The sequence below is a fragment of the Phaethon aethereus genome (assembly GCF_964289735.1).
Source record: "Phaethon aethereus genome assembly, chromosome: 1".
Classification (NCBI taxonomy): Eukaryota; Metazoa; Chordata; class Aves; order Phaethontiformes; family Phaethontidae; genus Phaethon; species Phaethon aethereus.
Window position 1 is genome coordinate 199333864 of NC_138575.1, and position 23483 is coordinate 199357346.

At 38.2% G+C, this 23483-nt stretch overlaps 1 protein-coding gene across 1 annotated transcript in view; it reads right to left on the bottom strand.

Moving 5' to 3' along the window:
* The window catches only part of PAN3 (poly(A) specific ribonuclease subunit PAN3), a gene marked incomplete at its 5' end in the record, with an annotated part of 79229 nt that overhangs the window by 52655 nt on the left and 3091 nt on the right, over nucleotides 1–23483 (bottom strand). Inside the window, 4 exons of the mRNA XM_082002808.1 lie at nucleotides 901–971; nucleotides 2586–2652; nucleotides 13299–13420; nucleotides 20378–20518. Of these exons, the coding sequence (XP_081858934.1) occupies nucleotides 901–971; nucleotides 2586–2652; nucleotides 13299–13420; nucleotides 20378–20518 (401 nt within the window). The remainder of the gene's footprint in view (nucleotides 1–900; nucleotides 972–2585; nucleotides 2653–13298; nucleotides 13421–20377; nucleotides 20519–23483) is intronic.

Sequence of the window (23483 nt, forward strand, 5' to 3'; positions counted from 1 at the left end):
TACATCCAACTTCCAGTGCACTACACTGGCATTAAGGAAAAGGGGCAATTCAGAGATTCCATGTAGTCTAGATACATAATATTAGGAAATCAACATTCTACAACAGCATTTCATTTCAAGGAACATCAGTCTGATGGGCCAATTATGGTCATTATCTTTTAGCTCAACCATCACCTGCAGGAATGGTACAGAGCTCCCAATTACCAACACACAAATGAAGCTCTAAGAAAGGTCACAAGCACGCTGACATAGCTTGCTTTCAAGACAATGATTATCAACTACAGGGAAGTTCGGGATCGTGTGGCTAATAAAAGAAGTAGTAAAACATGAAAGTCATCAGTGAAAGTAAAATTTGATAACTGATTGGGACAAGATAATGTCTTTTTTGATAATCTACAGTTCACAAAAATGAGAAGGAACTCTGGTGTAACCAAACTTTTGTCCCAAACCATAGCTTCCCAATAATATCAGAGTGTCTTTCAAACTAAATGCACTTCAAACTGTAAGAACTACTTTCACATCATGTACAAATAAATGGAGTAATAATTCTTAATGTATTCAGAACTTGTTGCCATGAAGACTTGCAGGTGGCTTGTGCCTCAGTACAATAAAAATAATTTGTTTTCAGATTCAATGGGCTATATCCTAATTTTCATATTCAAAGCATTCTTATAAACTTCAGTTTACAAGTACTTGGAATATTTCTTAATATTCCAGCAGCAGTCTGATCTGGTGTAGCAAAAAATGTAGTAAGATCTTGTATCAGCACCGACATATTAAAATAAATCTAGTAACATTAAAAGAATCATCCGTATTTCACCTAGCATTTCGAGTTATTCCAGATCTTCTTCCCAATCATACTCATACACAAACAGGCTACTTGAGTTAGTTGTTGCCTACCTTCCTCCTTTGAGACACACTGAGAGCAGCAAAGTCATTAAACAAGGATGAATTTGGTGAAGTTAGTGGATCTGTAAAAAGAATGTAAAACAATGTTATATATCTCTAATACTAAAAAGAAATTTTACGTTTTTTAACTTATTTCTGTATGGAAAAGGAAAAAAATACTTTTGACAAAAGTAAGTGTAGCAACCACACTGCTAAAAAACATGGCATTTATTAGATTCTGTCCAACTGCTCAATTGAAATGGTGCTCATTAGCAGAATTTACTAAGTTTAATTGCTGTTGACATTATCTAATGTCCATCTGCACAAATTTAAATCCGAACTGAGGGCAAAAGTCTACATTCTGTTAGTAGCTTTTTACTGCTTTTTCTTTGTCCCTATGCATCCTTCCCAGAGTTGAAGCACCAAGAACTGAATTACAAATCACAGATGCCACTTAAAACTCTGAACTGCACAGGTAAAGCTGTCAAATTAGCAGATGACTGCCAGCTGTAAACATTGGTGTTTTGATGAAACACTTTCTTCAACATTAATCAATACTCCTTAAAAAGATAATTCCACAAGTAAAGAACAGCCTGGAGAGGGCAGGAAGGGGTAAGGAGAAGAAGACCTGAGACAACAGAATTTAAACTGGTTTCCAGAAGTCAGTCTGGTTTCTCTCCTTCGCATGCATCACCATCACTATGTGGCCTGTTGCAGTCAAACTCTGACTGCATTTAGAACTGGAGACCTCCACTGCCTTGAATATCTAATTGTTCAGTGGGGGAAAAGCCGCCGAATGAATCACAAAATCTACTGGAAATGAACCAGGAAGAAGAAAAACCCCACAAATTTCAACTTTCAAGCAAGTTAGTTTTATAGTACTAACTATCATGCTTAAAAAATTATAACCCTAGAAAATAGACTAGCTGCAGGGTCAGACATGCAAATGGAGTTCTAGAACATCATTTACACAGCAATTTTCAGAGCAGAAATATATTTTAAATGTATGCCCTTGCCATAGGGGAGTAGCACCCTCTTTAAAGAGCTCAGTTTGTCAGCTACAGCTGAAATAATCTGCAGTGATTCTGAAAAGCGCATTACAGAAGTTCAATATACCCTCCACAATAATTTAGTGAGTACGTAGGCCTGCACTATAAAGACATTTTGTTTAGTTGAAAACTATGTTCCCTATAGCAGGGGAAAGATTCTAAGAGGTGAAGTACTGCTTACAGGACAAAACTTAATTGCTATTAGAAATCATCAGTTCTGTGATACATTTCACAAAACCTGTATACCCTAAATTTAAGAATAAAACCATTCTTTCCACACAATAACTTACTTGAAAAGCACATTAAAAAGGGATATTATTGCAGAGCAACATAAGTGCTTAAGCTATCACTGCTTTACAGTGGATATCCCAACTAGCATTTCACTTGAAGTGACAAGACCAATAATGATTCCGGCCCCCGCCCAGTTTTTCCCGACTGGAGCAAAAAGGCGGCTGAAAATTTATGAGTTCCGAAGCACTTCAACTTTGTATTAAAAGTAATCACACAATACACTGCTGTTAAAAAATAAAGTTCTACTACATCTCAAATCAAAGGAGAAAAAAAGTTCCCCTAAGTCTCAGTTTTGCAAAAGTGAATCTCTCAAATCGCCAAACATACTCTCATATGTATTACTTTAAAAGTACTTACCATGGCCTGCATACTGCTTGGCACTGTCATTGAGAAGGCTAGGGGAGCTGCTGCTATTTGTTATCCTCTGCAAAAATAAGACAAAGTGTACATGTAAAATAAAGCTATGAAAGACTAAGCGAGGGCGTTGGGGATGACATTTAGAAAATTTTAAGGATAGACTATGAAACCTGTGTTCAATCACCATTTAGTAAATATTCTAAACAGACAGTGGTTTGTAGTTGACAAAAACGTTTACTAAAATGAAGCATTTTGCATGAGTAATGCAAACCAAAAATGACTGTATACTAAAACAAAACACTATCTTCATGAATTTCTTCTAACTTGAGATAGTCTACCAAACCTCTGGTTCTCTTCCTGTACGTTGTCAAAACATCAGATAAGCCAATTACTTATCTTCTTTAAACACTCTTTCACACTGTATTCCTGAAACAACTCCTCCCTTTATTATACACTATCATGACAACATGAAACTTTTCCAACAAAAAATACTCAAATTAGTGTAACATTTGATAGATTCTTTTTAAACCTGTTGAGACCTTTCAGCAAAATTGGGCAATTCTTTTAAGCCAGCAGGACATCTGAAACCCTCTCAATGTTCCTCCTAGGCTCCACCTGCTTCTCCTACATTCCTCTAGAGATATGGACTAGCAATAAACTGGACTAAGTGAAGCAGTGCTACTCTAAGAGCTACCACTGCTTTGATGCAGAAGTTTAAGTGCCTCTCCTTACTCCTGCTTGCTATTTTCTTTGACCATTTTCTTCCTGTTTCCCAACAGGAAGAAAAACTGTGTGAAGAAAAGCAAGGCAAGGTCAGGAAGTGTTCTCCATCACTAAGTGAGACTACCAGTAATTTGTTAAAAAAATTCCCTGGCATGCTTTTGGCCCACTTCAACCTGGACTCTCCCGGCCAATTTCCAGGCACTATTCAGCAGTGAAAAGATTTCAGATCTGTTCAAATAGACAGTTTGCATGCAGCCTTTGCTTTACCGGGAGAGCGTACACCAGCACAAACAAGCCATTTTGTGCCAGCTGGCCCTAAGCATCAAGGAAAGTTTCCAGGCATGTTTAATTTAGTAGTCTAGACACAGACTAAGACTCAAAACTGGTCACAGAAGTTCCTCTTTATGCTTACATTTTTCAACGGCCAATCTCAATGTTGATGACAGAGGGCAAGAAGCTTACTACATTATACTTCAGCGCCTCTTCATCTAATTCTTGACCAGAAAGATCAATATTCCGGAGAGAGTTTGGTAAGAACAGAGGAGAATCAACAGAAGCTGGAGTGTTATCCAATATGGTAGAACTATAAACCTACTACAATTCAAGTTTCTCAACATTTGCAGTTCTCAACTTTACCAGAAGCTGCAGCTTTTAATACCTGTATCTAAAAGAACAAATAGATTGTGTAAAGTAGTTTTTATGTGGAAAGCAAGTTGTAAAAAAACAAACACCAAAACCAAAAAAAATCCAAACAAACAAAAAACAACTCAAAACCAAATAGCCTGCACTGTTAGAAAAGTAACTTGAAGAAAATTTTGGTTAACTTTATGTACTTCAGTAGGTATCTTCAAACATTACCCTCTCAACAACATGCTCAATCCCTCAGTGTTTTATTCCCCGTGTATTATTTCCATTATCTGTGCTCCACTGCTTACATCAAGCTTTCTACAATCATTCAGGCTTCTCTAATACAACTCTTCCCTCAATAGAAGTACACAGTACTATATGAAGCAGAACCATAGCACATGTAGATGTCCTAGGACAATGTGTAACATATGTACACACGTAAACACTATGTAAACATTTAGCTTTTCCAAGACTTGAAGAAAGCTGTTTGCTATACGCTCTTTCCTTATTTTGATGCCATCTGTCTTACATTCCTAAAAATACTGAACTAACAGTGACACAATGTAACTCTCACTAAAAGGTCAGCGATCAAAAATTAATTCTTTACACAAAAGGGATACCTCTAGTGAAACAAAGTTTACTCCTTTCTACAAAACAAGGTAACACTTTGGGAGACCCTCACTAAGTTAACAATCTTGCCCAAGTTCTGGGATGCTCATCCTCCTTACCATCATAGAAATAAGAACACATCAAAATAAATAATTTCTGCTTATAGTAGCTCAACTATTCACACATATTCCCTTCCTGAATAAGCAATGGAAAGAAGTTAAATAGTTTTTCACAAATATTTAAAAAGCCGCCTTCTTATGCAACTTTTCTTGGCATTTGATATATCCACACTGATCCCTATAAGAAGAAGTGGTTTAAGATGACATTTCCTAAAGGGAAACTTTCAGATTTGCACAAAATTTTGCATATGGCTTAAACTTGGAACCAAGCACTTTTGTGCCATCATTATTCTGCCTCTTCAAGTACAGGAGTTAAACATTCAATCAACAGACTTGCAATGTGAATAGGTGACTGCGATGATGAAAATCAGTGCTGATATGATCACTAAAAACAGTGCATGCAAGGGAGACAACAGATTGCAACAGAACAGATTGTTCAGGATTCTGAAAGCACAGTTCAAACAAAGCCTATGAACATCAACTGTGCTTTTTGCAAAGTCAAGTTCAAGGTGCAAACATATTTCAGATGAACCAGGATTCTGAGAAACCAAAGCTTCTCTCACTGACCTTGGGCAGCTCTTGCTTTAAGAGCTGCTTGTAAACTGTACCTTGAGTGAGGTTAAAACTTCCACTTCACCACTCACTTCCATGAATTTTTCATTTTGCTCACTTTTATTACACATGCACAAGCTTCTTACCTTAAGGGTATTCATAGAAGTCCTGAATGTAATCAGGAAAGGATTTTTAAACTGTTTTAATATTAAAATTTCTACAACACCCAAAAGCATTTAGTCTTAATGAAGGTTATTCCTGTATCTGATTTTCACCAAGTCAGGCTGAAAATGTCTTGAAAGAAAAAAAGAAAAGAAAACCCAAGTACTACTTGTTATTTGTGTTTTCCAGAAGGCAGTTTTGATTTTAAATAACACTTGTCAATCTCTTCTAATGGTGTTGAACTCATTTTCATACAAATTCAGTTTCAAGAAGAACACAATCCCGAGAACCTCCAGCCCAAAAGATGAAAGCTCCAGAAAGGTAAAAGCAACCATTAAAAGGAGAAGAAAACTAACTATTCATTCCTATTTAGCCTGCCAGGCAAGGCAAGCACACACATGACAGCTTCAGACTTTTTTAGTACATCATTACTTTCACCATATGGAAATTAATATAGAAAGACAACTTTGTCATAACCAAGCACCACACCAATGTCACTCAGTTCCATATAAACTTTTGCCTGCCTATTGCTATGATTTATTGAGGTTCTTTAAGCACTACTTAAAATTCAACTAGGGTGACTGGCATACATCCTGCCCCTGTCCCTGTCCCTTTAAAGGAATTAAAAAGTTGTTTCTGTTCACATCTCAAATCCACTGCAGAACAAAACTGTCACATTCATCCCTGTCCAAGAATTTAACCTGAGGCTTCAGCTTAAAGTATTTCACTCTTGAACCTTTCACCAGTAACAAAACACAGGCTCTTCCATTTCACAGAAGAACTGAGAAATCAAGTTTTTCAGAATACTATGTTAATACCTGAATATTCAAGCAATTAAGTTAGAGGAGGGGAATATGCTTGTTCAGAAGTTTTTCCTTTCTTCAAGCACCAGGATTAATCAATGTAACTCACCTCCTCTTAGGAAAAGACTGTGTGAAAAGGTACTGTGTCAAAAATGAAACTTTTGTGGAAGTGCAGCATTATCTTACCTAGATGTAAGATAGCCTACTGCATACAATGTTTCCTATTCAGAACCTCTGCAAGTTAAGGTCTTTTAAAGAAGTATTTTCACACAGGCTTTAAAACAACACTGACAGCAGATCAACAGCATCACTGTAAAAATAATTTTCATACTAGGTTGCTATTTTAATAATAGTAGGATTAGATACTTTTCACAGGCTCACAGAGAGGTTGAGTTGGGAAGAGACCTCTGGAAGCCAACTGGTCCGGCCCTTCTGCTCCAGCAGGGCCACCTACAGCTGGTTACTCAGGACCATGTCCAGACAGCTTTTGAGTATCTCCAAGGGTGGACACTGGTTCCACCCACTTTGCACCCTCCCTTCAGGTATTTATGTACATGGATGAGATTCCCCCAAGCCTTCTCTTCTACAGGCTAAACAGCCCCAGCTCTCTCAGCCTTCCCTCACAGAAGAGATGCTCCAGTCCCCTCATCATCTTCATGGCCCTTTGTTGGATTCTCTACAGTATGTCCATGTCTTTCATGTACTGAGAAGCCCAGCACCAGATGTGAATTCACCAGTGCTGAGCGGAGAGGAAGGATCACCTACCTTGACCTGCTAGCAATGCTTTATCTAATACAGCTCAGGACACCATTCACCTTCTTTCCGACACTTCCCTGGTGCAGTATGCCAGGAAGAGGAGCGTTACAAGAAATATTCCCATCTTCTAAAGGTATACACCACCTTGCCTCCACCCTTCAATGTTCAGTAGTGAAACCCAAAATTGTAACTGCACTTAAGACAAGTTTGCTTTGCTTTCATCTCCCTCCACGAAAGTATAGTTACAAAATTCTCATCAAGCCAGAGAATGAATAAAGCTTTGCTGCATACAATCAGATCTAATTTTACATAGCTTATGGTATATGACTTAAGTGAGGGGTTTTGCTTTCTTCTCTCCATTTTTTTTTCCCCAAAATACCCAAGAGGTAGCATTTATTCCCTCGTCTCCATATTCCTCACCCTAACCCTGAGAAAATATTTATATCAGAAAATATCAGGTCTATTCCTGTGTTAAGTACGTTATCTCAAAATATTTTGCAGTATGTCACAAGCTATTCATCTTAATACTGTTCTATTGGAACTATATTTCAGAATATGTCTTCGTAATTTTTAGAATAATGTTAAGTGGACTATAAAAGAAATCATCCTAAAAAAGAATGAGATTGTCACAACCAAATAAATCATTGTTTAGTTGTCAGATTCTGTGACCTACAAAGGGTGATACCTTTTACTTTCTTTTCGAAACAATCCAAAATTTCTCTTCAACAGTTAGCATATCTGGCACCCATCTACAGCATATCCCGCTCACAACTGTCTGAACTAAAGTAACTGGATTTCTTCAGAAAGCATTATATAAACAACTGCATAATTTTAAATATAAAATAGCACGTCCGCAGTTCCACTCAGTTCTCAACAGTTAAATTTGAAGACATTTACAAGCTTCTGTGCTATACGAAGGGTTTTATTACTCGACTCTTGGCAGATGCAGCAATGGGAACAAAGGTCTTTGTGTTTATTCAGCTGCAAGGCTTTGAAGTAAGCATGGTCTCTACTTCTCAGGCTTTTGAAGAACACTTAGTATACCAGCATCAGCATGGTGAAAGCAAGCAAGACCAATTCTTTCCCATTGTTTGGCCTTGCCAACTTTAGTACTGAAGACTGTTTTTATCTTGATTACAGTGATTAATTGAAAAGCTGTGATTCTTACTTTCTGCATGACCTACAGTCCAATGGAAGCCACATGGTTATAAATCTCATCCTATAAGGATGAAGATAAGGAAAACTGGATTTCTGAAGTAACATACATGAAGACACCTTCTACTATTTTATGCTCTTACAACCAAATTGCTCAATTCTAATATGATACTATAAGTCTTAACATCAAGGAACTATAAATTCCCTCCGATTATTCACATATCCTTTTACCATCCCAATATAATACTGTGTCGCAACATGAAAAATAATGGTCCCTTTAGTAGGGACAGGGTTACATCCTGGTAAAGGTTCAGTCAACTGAGTGCAGGGCTCTGAACATTTCCTGCGGCAGCTTAATAGCAACCACCCAGGAGCAATATGCGGCCCATTCCCCAGTAGACTTCCTACTGCCCAGGTATTTCGGGTTTTAGATTTGGATGCTCACAAGATCTATGTCTAGTGGTCAGTGTCACAAAGTTGCAAATACTGAATTTCAGCATCAGCTATTGCAGCTTGCAAATGTTGTCTTATTAACAGCCAAAGCAACATTCCAACAAAAATTACAGTTATAGTGCAGCCTATTATTATACCAATAGCAAACCCAACCAATATATCATAAACAGACATTAAAGCTTACAATCAAGAATCCTTGGCCACGAAGGTACCACCATCCTAGCAGGTACTTCAACTAGCCCCCAACAATGTTCCACTTTTATAAGGTATAGCATTACCTATGCAGAGCTATTAATATTGATCCAGAATCAGGCTGCTGCAAGTCAGGACCTGTTCTATGGTCCGTATGGTGGTTAACCACTAAATGTTCCACTTGTTCAAGCAGGAAGCACCACTCACAGGAAACTAACTCACTCACGTCAGCATTTACAGTAGCTTAGGCCTTACACACTGCTAAAGCTCCTTTCCCACACCACCTCTATCTTTGACCACAGCACAAGTTAGTCAAGTGGCAGCACTAATGCCAGAGCAACAGAGACACCAGCTAGCCAAGTGGCACATGCAGAGCGACTGATCAAACAGCCAAGCATCAGAGGCACCGTGGCCAGCCAGCTCCTGCCCCCTCACTGTTGGGAAAGCCAAAAGCAATGAGCTGCTTCTTGAACCACACCTTTGACTGTCTCTTGGCTGCTGCTATGCCAAAAAGAAAAAGAACAGCTTCAAGGACTGCATGCAGCCTGTGGGCCATGTGTTGTGCAGGCTTGCTCTGTTATTAGGGAAAGGGAAAACAGAAAATATATGCTTTTATAAACTGGAAGCCAATACTGCTAGTGTAGCATATGAAAGCACTTGCAGATTCAGGGAAGAAAAGACACATGAAACAAAGCTGTATTACAGAAAAATGCAAACCAATGAGGACAGGAGACTATCAATCAATAGGAAACTAGTTAGTTACAACAGAAGAGGCCAACAGGGGGCAATGAAAGGTTGGCTAACAGCAAAGACCTTTGAGGTAGTGGAAGGATGAAGCAAAGAGACATTTTTCAGAAAGGAAGAAAAAAAGAATGAGCCACAGCCACTTCAAAAATCCTGCCTCTCCCAAACTGTACCAAAGATTTTTACTCTTTTTTTCACTGCAAACTGAGCATTGCCATTAATTGCATCTTTATCACTAATCTAACCCCAATGAGATGTTCTAGATCTCATAAAATATTCTTCAAATACAAGTGAAATCTCAGTCAGAAATATGTGTTCTGCAGAAATGTTGACCACTAGTCACCTACATCGTTTATTATCAAAGATCATCATCCCCTCCTCAATTCGTCATGATACAATCCACTTTTACTTTCCCTCCTTTTGCTGCTTAACACCATAACACAGATTATGCACTGCACACAAACACATGACGATGGCAAAATTTGGATGCAGCTTTGCTTGAGGCAGTTGGCTCCTTTACATATGCATTATGATTACCCCAATATACACAATCATATATTCTTTTCAACAAACCTCAGTTATTTGCTGACATAAATACATTCTGGAGATCGATTAGTCAAAATTACTCATCTGTTGAATCCCTGATGATTATGTTAGAAGGTATCTAGTGAATAAAGCATTGACTGCAGGAAGATTATCTCATGGTAAAAGAAAATGAGCATTACCCAGAAGAGACTGCCTCTATTGCTATCTTTGCTAGATTGAGGCCAGTTAAGCAACCTGAGCCAAACTTTCTACATGTGGTCGCTAACTCTGTTCCTCACCTTCCAGCTGCACAGATTAGTTTCAAAAACTGAGTTTCTAGTTTGCCAGCACTCTGTGTGTGTTTAATTGCCATCCTTTTTCTTCCCATGCCTCTGTAAAATGCAGACTTTCTTCTTTCATAAGGAAAACATTCCACAAAGTCAGATACAATAATTGTAACCTGCACAGGAAAGCACACTGCCAACAGTCTTCACGAGAAGGATATGAACAGCATGCAGGAGTAAGGCATGGAACTGTAAGCTGAACACTTAATCGACTATCAAATGGATGCTTATTATGCATGCACCATGCATCCTGTGCCCTGAATAATTCCCATTTATAATTTCCCCACTGAAAAAAATTATACAATGTTATGACGAATACAGCTCAGTGTATCACCTCAAGGCTGCACTGGCAACCTAAACTTAACATACTTTAACATCTAACTGTATCTTAGTGTTTTTCTAGCAGCATGTTTATTTGCATGTTTGTGCAATTTCCCAGTTTTAAAAACAAGTTGAAAAAGTTTCTTCACATTGCATCACTGATACATCTATCTGTGAACTGCACAGACCCAACAGAGATGACTACGTAACTCATAGATGGAACTGATGTTTTCATCTCCAAAAACAAAACTAAGAAGCTAATGAGATTTTACAGAAGACCTCTGATGTTTCATTCATGGCAGAACACTGAATTTCCAGTATCTTTAGTTTGATTCAAGGCCCTGGACAGAAATAGGCACATGGTTGTTTTCTCTCCACCCTACTTTGCCCCAACTTTGCATTATGCCAACTTGTTTCTTTGTCCCAATTTCTGTGCATTTCACTTGTGCAATTCCAGTCCCCATTCTGCAAGTGTCCTACCAACATCACCTCTCAGCTCCAGTCCCTTCACTCAGTCTTTCCTAGTCCCTTATTCACTTATCTTCAGCTCAGTTTCTCTAAGCCCACAGCATAAGTCTTTTTTCCCTTTATATATCCCTCTGCTCCAATTAACACAGATGCAGCTGTCTTTTTCATTAAATGCAGATCCACTTCCATGCTGCCTCAGTCTGAAGTGGAAGAAAAGGAAAGAGGGAAGTGAAGCAGATCAGCATTCCTGCTCGGAGTTCAGGCAAGGCCTAGATTAGGCCAGAGCTGTAACTACAAGAATGTATTCAAGCTGGAACATGTCAATGAAGACTGCATCTTTGGGAAATTATCTAACATCTAGGAAGTCTCCAGCAGGTCTATATAAACCAGTTTTGCAAAGGTTTAATCAAATGACAAAATCTGGGCAAATTTTCATAGAGAGAGCAAAAGGTATATCCTTGACACAACCACCAATCTATCAGATTTAAAGTCTCCATTCCAAACCATAAAGCACTAGTAATTAAAATAAAAGTCACTAAAGATTTTTCCCTCGTCTTGTTCTCCAAAGGTCTAAAAGACATGGAAAACCACATTCCGAGTGGCTAAACTTTGTCAGTATGGACTTAATTTAGAAGCTGACACACAAGCAAAACAAAGCATTACCAGCTTTACCTACGCAAATAAGAACTTAAATTACATTATTCAAAAGGGGGGGGGAAAGTCAGTATAAGAATGCTTTTTAAACTGTAGTTCAATGCCTGTAAGCACTTTCTCAACACTAACAAAATCCTTCCTCTGAAGTAATTTTCCTTAGCCTCCAATGGGTAAGAGGCACATCAATTTCTTCTCTTTTTGAGAAAAGAAACACAATGCCTTGACTCTAATCTCACAGGCATTAGTACAGTGTTTAAAAACCCTACGAGCATTCATGTTAGATGCATGCCTTATTGCCTTTCTAAAAGAAAGGGTTATAAATAAAATTGTGTTTAGAAAGACATCAGTGTTGCTGTAGGATACAGTTTAAGGATACAAAACATAATGACTTTGTGCCAAAATGATAAAATTATATGAGCTCAGTGATACCAATACTTGTAAATGTACAAACTATAAAGCAATAACCTTCTAACTTCCATCTTTAATAGTACACTTTGGGATCAGAGGTTAAAATTTTTCTTTTTAAACCATGCACCACTGTCAGTAATAAACATTCCCATAGTTTTGCAATTTTGTTGAATGAGAAAAATCCATCCTTCTTGAAAACATGCAGTAAAAAAAAGAATGAAAAAAGGGAACACACCTAATTATTTCCCACCTTTTGCTGAGTTATTTTTCAATCCATAATACAGCCACAATTGAGATCAAAGTAAGCTCATAAGAAGAGTTTCCTTGATATAAAAGAAGAGAGTTGTTGTCAGGACTCAGTGCGAACTGTTTGACTTGTGCTCTCTTTCATTTACCAGAAACTCATTTGTTAAACCTTTGAGTACAGGGAGAGACCATCTTCTTTTCAGCTTTTCAAAAGCGTAACAGTTTGAGGGAGTTATTATAGTACTTCATGTGTTAATTCACTAGATATTCATTTAGGTTTTAAATATGACAGCCTATTGCTGTGAATTTTGCATAATGCTACCTACACAATAAATTCCACCTCATTGGAGCTCCTATGCCAACATCTACAGAACACTACAAATACATTTAAATCTTCTGAAATGTTTTCTTGTTAATTCAACATCACTGAACGCCACCAGAGACTGAGTTTACAAATTCTGAAATTTTTGCATAGTAATTTATAGGTTGGAAAGTTCACATTTTGCTTCAGTGACTTTTGATCTTTGAAATGTTTCAAAATCTAATTTTTAGATATTTAGTAACATGCAATCAAAATTAGCTATGAGCCTGAAAAGAAATCTAGGAACACAGAGTTAATATGTGGCAAAGCCCAACCTAACAGCTCAGATAACCACCAATAAAACCAGAATAATTTTAAAGCAACAATGTTGTTTCATTTCCATTTGCAAGATTAAAGTGAGCATATACTCTGTACACCCTACAAGATGACACATACCAGAAGGCTCTATTTTTCCTGCTTGAACAGTTTTCCCTTCTTGGTGTTAATGCCAGACAGAACTAATGAAACACTATACAATTCACTGCTATTACCTGCATCATGGGATACTTTGTTTCAGCAGGATTTCCAAATCCATTAACGCCAATGAAGCTGGTGCTAAAGTAGGAATCTGTGAGACTAGCATCAGCTAATCCACCGCCATCTATTCCAGGAACTAAAAGAAAAAAAGAAAAATGTTTCAGAAAATTAGTTTACTTGCTAATAAAGTTTAATTGCTAATGTCTCTTACATGCTTTTTTTGGCAGGGGGTAGAATAGGAAAAGGTTGGTAATACTGTATTCCAAACCTATCGTCTCAGCAAAACAACTAAAAACATATTAGTACACAGAATGAAAAAAACTTTATGAAAGAGATTGCTAAATGACAGCATATGCAGCATGAAGTTACAGCACAAATGCAGAAAGAGGCAGAAAAGTGAAAAGTTTTAACAGAAACGATGAGGAGTTTGAACTTTAGAAACAAGAGTAACAAGGCAAGTAATGATATCAGAAGGAAAATAAATCAGCTAAAAAACCTATAAGACAAGCTTATTTAAAAAACTATATTCTTGCATATACATCTTGGAAATATATCTGTCGATTAGAGTTTTGAACTGGATGTACTCGTTCTTTTAAAGGGTAACACACAGAAAAACATATGTTTAAAAATATCTCAAGTCCTTTCACACAAAGCACAACCATTTTAAAAGCTTCCTTAAGAGCATAAGACTATTTTCATTATCTCATACTTCATAAAATGGAAACAAAAAACTCCTTTGGACTGAAAGCAAGTGTAAAGGATATAAGATAAATTAATCCCCTGCCTAGAAAAAAGGGCCTTGATGCACAAGCACAGTACTTTAACCACAAATAAATTAATTCAGTACTATGAGACTACAGAAAACAACAAGAAGCAGTCATAATTAACACAACACACTCAAGCAGGTATTATTTTGATAACAAAAAAAAAAAAGGAAAAAAACCCAGAGTTTACAATGGTATACAAGCTGCAGTTCAAATTAAGCTTCTGCAAAAACACCCACAGCAAATATAAAGGCACTAATCAGTACGGCCAGGCCACTGCAAGCCAACAGGCATGAGTAATTGGTAGCTCCAAGGTAAGAAGGCACACATCCAACTCAGAAGAACATCCTGTACCAAAAGATCCGACTTGAACTTCTGGGAAGACTTGCAGCCAGCCGGTGACACCTGGAAACAACTTCCTGATCCTAATCCTCAAGGGAAATAAAATGCAACTTGGTGGCAGAACTAAAGGAATGCATTTTATAAGCCCTCAAATTTCATCAGAATCGGAATTTTCCCTCCAGAAGAGACTACATAACCTGGCGAGCCATTTCCATGCTGTAGGCACAGGAAACAGCAAAAGTACAGCCAGATGAAATCATAGGAAGGACTGGAAGAGGAGAATGACTAGCAGCACCCGTACTACAGACAGATGGAAGACACTACCCAGCCGCACTCCCCGAGACTGGAGCTGTACAAAATGGCCGACTAGGGGTAACACCAACAGCACCTCCAATGAAGGGTTCTGTGTGGGGAGAGATCAAATAAACCAAATACTTTAGTGGCAGTATAGATGAGCTTTGCAAGCAAAAAAGATTCTTCAAGTATTGCTGCCAAATCTAGAACATTATTGGTATACTCTGCAGGTTTGAGGGAGACACCCATGGAACTTTAAAGATGCTCATTGCTAATGAATTGCAACATGACTTTTTTTTTTTAAGTTTTAAAAGCTAGCTAAGAGAATAGGAAAATGAGACTCCCTCCACTATCCGTGCCCTAGAACTTCCTTCATAATTTCAAAGGAGCAGCCACACGGAAACTTCAGAAGCTCTCCTGCTACATCCCTAAGAAAGATTAAGCTTTTTTGTCTTTTTGACTTTTAAACGTCTGTCCCTCTTGTGCCTTCATTCACATTCAAAAGCAAAAGTATTTTATGGTTGAATTATTGTATCAGGGAAAATATTAATCTCTGCAGTAATGCCAGTTACTGTCTCATCCTACCTGCTACGGTCAGTCTAACTCACACTGTGAAGGTTAGCATTTTAAACAATTGTTTTCTGGCATCATGAAAAATACTAGGACTCATTCATACAAGAAAACTAAAAGATAGCAAATCAGTGTTTAATTATGAGTAGTTTCAGTCTAGTTTGCCCATAAATTATTCAGGGTTCACATGCGTGTTTTAATTTATTTTAAAAAAGCATTTCCAATATAGCTTGCTCTGTGTGCATTTCAGCAGTTATCAAAAACTGCAGCCGTTTTTATGCTAGCTCTTGACTGTAAAAGACCAAGAAATTTAATTAATTAAACCTGGTTTAATTTCCAGGAACAAGTGTCATTTCAAGGCACACTACATAATTTCAGCATTATATCTGCTATTTCATCTTACACTTCTGTCAGAATCTCCAGATTCTATCCAATTTTTAACCAACTAGCAAGCAACTCCCTCAGATTACACCATCACCTTTACAAATCCTTCAGCCTCTGTTGAAGAATTAAGGAACAGCCGATTCTTTCTGCTTCTCCTACTGCTCCTCACTACACTAGAGTCAACATGAGAACACACATACCTTCATTCCTCTGTTGGACAGATATAGTTAACGCCCAAAATCCTTAAAATTGGAAAAGGTAAGTGAAAACTTATTTTTCACCACATTCAGCAGCAAAGCATGCAAAGAGCCCCCTGTGCAAGAAGAAACCCCAGAGCTGACCTCCAGTAACTCAAGAGGGCTGGTACAGCTGCAGTTACCCAAACAAAGCACTGAGTCGGTGCCAGTAGCCTTGCTAAGGCACAAATACAGCACCAGGTGCTCTGCTCCTAGTCTGGCTGAAGCATCCTCAGTGCCAGGCAGCTCAAGCAGGACCAGGCTTCAGGCAGCAACCCCAGAGCTGAACAAGGCTGAAGATGCTGCTGGGAGTGACAAAGTTGATCTTTGACACTGCTGCCTTTCTACTGCTGGTATTTGCTACACAAGCCTATCTAAACCACTTAAAGCTGCTCAAAGCTACAGTTTAGGCTTTCTATTGCCACAGTGATGTCTAACTGGGCACTCCAGATAGCAAAAGCTACCCCAGAACATTTTCTTTTATCTAACTGTATGAAGACCATCTCTCTACTGAAGTGCAATGGTTTGGCCATACTGATCAGCCTCCTTGTGCCATTACCACAAGCACCACCATTGCTGTACTCCAGTGGTGATCCACCCTTATATCACTCAGTTCTACCGGCACCATAGCAATTTCAAGATGGCTTTCAACTATGAGGCTTTCTATTCCAAACAGTCTAGAAACACACCTCTAGCAGAGGGACCAAGACCACAAGAAAACATATTCCACATAAACAATCAAAAGAAAACCATCAGAAATAAGCTCAGTGGAGTAGAGGGCAGTTTTCTTGGCAGTAGCTCATATTTAGAGCAGAATGTTCTAGAAGTGGTAAGTATAACTATTGCCTTCAAAAGAAAACTCAACACCAGCTTCCTTAAACTAACTTCCCTATAGTAAGAAGCAAGAAAATTAAGAATAACAGAAAAGATGCAGCTTACATAGGTACAAAGGAAAAAAAAGTAATTCCTGCATTGACTATAGTGAACACTGGTTTTTGGTTCTATGTACTCTGTTTCTGTTCAATGAAGGGACATTCAGCTGTTAGTGATGAAAGCCCAGCAAATACCTAAACAGCCATGGCAGTTTTACAGTATTTAGCACCTGGCCTTCTCCTCGAGAAGCAGAAGGCTTTCATCCTCCTTCTGCCAAACACTTGGCAAATCATAAATTCTCACTTACTTCTGGAAGACCACAGTAGTACAGAGCATGAGAAAATAAAAGTGATTTATCATAAACAATCCACAGGAGAAGGTCTTCAGAAGTGGGCACACTTTACCACCCAAGCAGCGTGGTAAAAAAAAAAAAAGTCTAAGCTGGAAAGAAAATCTTAGTCCTTATAAAGTTTTTATTCTCATGTGTTTACTAATTTACATCAGACCCCACATTTGATATGTCTATCCAGATCTTTCCTATATAACAATTGTGAGCACACATTTTCAAACACTCGGCACACAGCACTATTAGAATGACAAATAAAAAAGTTCTTCTGAGGCTTATGTCTTCTCTTTTCAAGCATTGACTAAAACTTCAGGTAAGTAAGTTTAGAGAATTTTAGGAAAGTCTTGAATAGGCTATTTTCGTCACAGGAACATGCCTTTCTGTTGTGTAACAGTATTATCCATGCATTGAAGTTGTATATTTTCAATGGGCTCTTCCTTGGACAGAAGCAACAACTTCCTTATAAAAATAATTGACTAGGCAGGTCTGAGAAGAAAAGATGGATGTGTGAGGGAACAACATGGAATCCAGTGGAGAAAAAGCCTAACATGTTATGTAAGCACATACGTGAGAACAAGAAGAAATTTCTACATTCCATCAATATTAAAGCCAGAAGTTACATCCTGGCAATTCCAGAAAGAAATTAAATAAAACATCTTGAGAAATTCAGAAGACATTTTCTACTTTTTATACACACATTATCCATTAATTTTTTGCTTGGTGAGTAACACTGCAGCTTAATGTGACAACTGCAATTAAAAATAAATATCTTCTTATATAATTCTTCTCCCACAGAATTTTAGCAGAAAGTAGGCTTTCTGTCAGATGCAGGCACCAAAGAGGGGAAAAAAACCCCCCAGATAGTTATTTTTGTCTTACTTATTACAAAGCCTTCTTCAGGAACAAAGGGTCTCATCACAGCTTAAGTGCTTGAGTACTACTGTGATGAACTTAACACACATGCTTTAACAGAATCAGTGCTTTTTGGTTGGTTTTAGTTTAATGCTCGTCTTGTCTAATACTAGCACTATCTGAATACTAATACTAACACGATCAGAAAAGATAGAATGAAGTATCAGAAATGCCAACATTTTACTAATCAGTAAACAAATACTGTAGTATCCTATACTGCTTCTTTTATGAACTTAGTATCAGTACTGGTCATCTCAGAAACTGTTCTTAATAGAAAAAAGGATCCTTTACAGTAATTGGACATATTGCCCCAAAAATGAATGGGCTAAAGTATGATCATAACAGATTTTTGTTGACACATTTTTCAAAACAACAATTTAAAGATTTCTGGTGAGGTAATAAAACATGGATTGAAATAATTCATTTTTCTATTATCACTGCTTGAAAAAAAACTGTACCACAATTATTTTTATGCTGGGAAAAGAGGTTATATAGAGAGATAATCTTGATTTAAACTCCCAGCACTGCAACAGTGCAAGCACTTTTTCACCTCAACACAGCTTGGTAAACTGCATCATAAGTTCATTGCATACATATGCACACAAGAACAAGGTGTTATCTCAGCTAGATATAAAGCAGTAGAAACTACAGCACCATATCTCCAGTGGAATTTTACACAGAGAGCTATCCTATTATCAAGACAAGAACAGCAAAATTTTATTAAAAAAAACTACCTATGGCAAGTCATTCAAGACTTGTGTCATTTTAGTCTCCTAGAAGGACCAAGGTGTCAGAGGAGCTTATGCTTGTCCTACTTCATTTTGTACTGACATGTTCGTATCAGGAAATAACCATGTGCTTGTGGTGTTAACCTCACGTGTACATCCCTGTAACACTATACATACTAGTATGTGCATCTCAGTGTTACTTTCTCTACAGTGCCACTACTGTTGCAACTTGTTAGAGAAAGTGGATTCTCTGGTGGTTTTATGCCCTCCTCATTTAATGCAATGTTTTTGAAACATTGGAACCACTGAAATAGAGACAACAGACAAAGAAAGTGAACGACACCCCCAGGCATGCAGAGCAAAAGTAAAAGCACACGCCTGGGTTACGATGCCATGACGGAGAGTGCAGTTGGAGGGCAGACAGCACAAATGAACCAAGTTGGCTGAAAGGCAGACAGGAAGCAAAACAGTTTGGGAAATGCTGCTTTATTTACAAACACTCCCACTAGGCGATGAGATATTCATGGGCAAGCAAAGGAAAACAGCAATCTTTACCATAATATTAAATGACTGGGATGTTTAATTTGTGGGGTGGTTTTTTTTGCAAATTTATCTTGCATATCATTGAAGCATCTGATAAAGACAAAAAGATAGATGCCATCCTTTTGCTCTGTACAAATCTTGGTACAGAGTCTAGTGCAGCAGCACGCCTCCTCATGGACCAAGTCCAAAAGCACAGTGATAATACAAATTAAAATTGATACTTTTTCAAAAGAGTTATCAGAACTACTCTGTTATCAGAAACAGCAATTCAAAGTAATGCAATTACTTAATATCATAGCTTTGAAAGCTAACCTTCTCCAAAAGCTTTCACAACTCCTAATATATTGCATCAAATTATTCAATAAACTGCATCAAACTTTTCAAAGCACACATGTTTAAGCTTTTGTCTTTAATAGCCTCCCTGTACTTAAAACTCTTTTTTATATAAATAGTTCTATTAAATGTGCGCAGTTAACCTGAACAGAAAGTTAGGACATTTTTCACAGCAGTGGGGAGAATGCATAGAAGAAAGGAAAGGTCTTCCTGCCAGTTACATCAGCATTAGACCAACTGAAGTTGAGGGAGTCTACCCACAGACTACAGGAATTGCATATCATATAACCAACCTGACAAAAGCTTGTGCAATGCATGTCTCTGCTGTCACTTTTGCATATCTGTACTTTGTTTCTAAATCTCTATTCTCAAATTTTAAAAAAGGGTCAGGAGTAAAAGGCTGTTAGGAATAAAATTTAAAAAATACAAATAAGTTCTAAGCACAAAATATCTCTGAAGATCAAACAAAACAATCACATAATCAGAACTTTAACTCCTCAAAGACTCATGAAACATACATACACACACATACAGAACATGATCTGCTCCAACTCATCTCCAATAGGCACCATTTTTCTGGCAATGTAATGCATTACATCTTTACTAGAAAGCAACAGATCAGGAAAACATCAGTCACATCAGCTTACTATCTAAATCCCTCCACTGACCCCCTTTTCATCAGCTGCCTCACAACCAAGATTATTTTTTCTGCTTTTAAGGCTCTAGAGAAATGCTTCTGCCTGTGTTTATCACCCCAACCTCACTTACCATTTGTCCACTTTTCCCGCAGCAGTCTAAATTTGCTTCTAGGTGGTTCCTTACACATGGAACTCTTTCTGAGCTGGTCCCCAAGGTCACTATTTTCTGGGCATTCAAATCCTTCCTGAAGGCCCACTCCTACAGTGATACCTACAAAAAATCAGTTATCTAACACCTGCTAGATAGACACTAAATGGGGATGCTCTGAATCTTAAAAAACATTACCAAAACTTCAAATTAAGATATAGCATATAGAGTTTGCTCTATCCCCCCCACAACACTCCTTTTCACATTTGCCTTTGAAGCAGAAAAGCCATTACAACAGTAATAGTACTGTCTTTACATTCTTCAGTGCCCAAAATAGGGTGGGTACTACCAGAAACAAATAATTACCAGTACTCCTCAGGTATCTGTAATTTCTGTGGAATATTTGGATTTTGAATGATTTCCCATACAATAAGGAAAACCTACAAAGTATATAAACAGATACAATCCATTTCAAAGCCAATTAATAGTGTTTTGTTTTTTTCTTTGAAGTTTCATATGCTAAAACTGCCCCTCAAAATCCCATATAACTTTGCAGACTGAGAAACTTTTCCTTAGTCCCCCCAAAAATTTTCTTCCCCACTTCATTTCCACATGAACCATGTAAAAGCAAAAAAAAAATCCATGTCTAATTTCATGATTTCTGGAGTTGACATATGAGACAAAACTGATTAAGTGAAATCAGTATGTTTCATTTTCTCCCCTGCATCTCTAACTGGTTATTGTTTTTATTCTTCAATTCTCAATTGTCTCTAACAATCTCCAAATGTCCCTTCAATTCTCAGAATTATCCCCCCATTTCTTAAAATTATTCAGAGCAAAACAAGATTAAAATTGTATCATCTATCAACTCCTGGAAAAGGCATCAGGAAAATTAAAAGGGGAAACATCTCTCTAAAGAAAACTGAGGTATACGTCAACTAATACAGCATCACTTGCAAAAAGTACAAGGAGGTTTGGAAAAAGAATTCTTAATCATACACCTTTACTATAATACCAATTTTCTGTATACAAGCGAAGAAGAGACAAACCCAGGGAAAAGTGACCAGTATGTGACATACCACAACTACACTTATATGTAAAAGTTTGAGATAGCTGTCTGTTTCTAAACACTTCAAGCTGTAAATAATTAAACACTAACAAAGAAAAAAAAAATCCATTTAGAATAGTCCTAACCATTGTTTCATTACATTAAGAAGTGTAATCCAACAGATTACCTTTAGTATCTGTTTTGCTGACTAGCTTATCTGTTTTTTCTATATCCACTGTTTCATTTTGATTAAAAAGGAATGTACTGGTAAAGACCTAAACACCTTTTAAAAAACAGAAAATATACAAATGTATAGTGTTCCCACTCCAAGCCTAGCCTATGGCTTTCACAAAACCAAAGCTGTAATGCTCACTAAGCTAAGCACCAAGCAACTGCACACAGCGCTGCTACGGCAGTGGCTGTTATCCATGGCTGCTACAACCAGCTGCATAACATGTGGGTGGTGGGCTGCAAAAACAGCCATAATGCTTTTATTAGGCTAACCCCAACACAACCCAAGCCTTGATGTCCCTTTCCACCTTTTCATGGGCTGGCAACAAAGTCTATTCAGACAGGCTTTCTTCAGCAGCCATGGAGAAACACAGAGCAAGGCTGCGCACGGAAGTACTCACAGAAACACAGGCCTATATTTTGACTACAGATTTCCTAGGAGAACTTTGCGAAAGTCTTTCTGGTAGAGAATCAGATGAAAATGTCTCACGAGAAGAGGGTAAGCTATCCTCTGGTACTGGGGATGTCAGGCTGCAGCAGCAGCACTGCTGCCGTGGCCAGCTCCACCGTGGACAGCGGCGCCCACCCACCCACCGCTGCTGGGTCCGGAGAGCACCTGGAGTTCCGTAGCTCAGCACCTCTGTGTGCTGGTCACGTTTATAGGAATCAAAGACAAGATGAAAGAGTAAGCACTATGTATCATGTACAGTATGGCAAAAATCAGGGTGGAAGTTAGCAAATGTTTAGAGCCATACCTCAGCTCTTACCTTTTAATATATAATATGAGGCCTCCATGCAAAAGAATATTATTTCTCTTAAACTACCTGAAAGCTAACAAATACAATTGCAGTTGCTGGTGCAACTTTAACTTGTCCGACTAATGCATAGACATGATACATTTTAATACCACGATGATTTTTCTCTAGGCCCTCCCTCACACAGCATCAAGAAGGGACAGTGCCCTAGGAAAAGCCAGCAGCGCGCAGTGAAGCAGGCTGCCGGTTCGATTCTTAGGGAAGTTGGAAAGTGCTGGAGAGAACAGAGAGCAGATGCAAGAGGAGAAATTTTTCACGCTACTACGCCTCCTACCCATCCTTCCCTGGGCTATTCCTTAAAATCCTATTACTCAGTCATTCTTTTGCCCTAAATGCCACGCAACAGTAATTTCCTCACCTCTGCTCCTTCTACAGCCTTCTCAGATTAGGTGCTGCTGCCACTGCTGCTCACTGGGCTGACATACATCTATTAGAAAAGCCCTATGTGCAGATTTTGGCAGTTAACAAATCTGGAAAAAACTTTTTTCTATTTCTTTCTCCCCCCCCTTGTTTTTGGTCACAGAGGTCCTATGTGAAAAGGATTTATTTTTTTTTAATACAATTTTAGGCAGGCAATACCAACTATATTTCCTATTTTGTAGACAGTCAGCTGGCCACCTTACATATGGAAGGTGAACCATGCAGAAGGCTGAGCATTCACAGCTCTGGGGAAAGAAGCAGGAATGGTGCTTTGAACACATGTGCTCCAAATGTCAAGTAGTTTGGGGGTGGGGGACAGCAGCACTAGCTTCTGAGAGCAGGCAAAGCTCATCAGCATGGTCAGTCTAGTTCCCCAAGAACAGAAAAAGCCATAGTCAGGCCAAAAGCCACATTTATCCCACGACCTCATCTCCCACACTGGACTGCAGCGGATATGCGGACAAAAGCATAAGCAGGAGGCAAGGATAAAGCAGGATTTCCCAGCAGGCTCTCAGCCATACGCAGGGGAAGATGAGTCTGATTCAGAGATTATTTTTTCACATTTAATAATCTC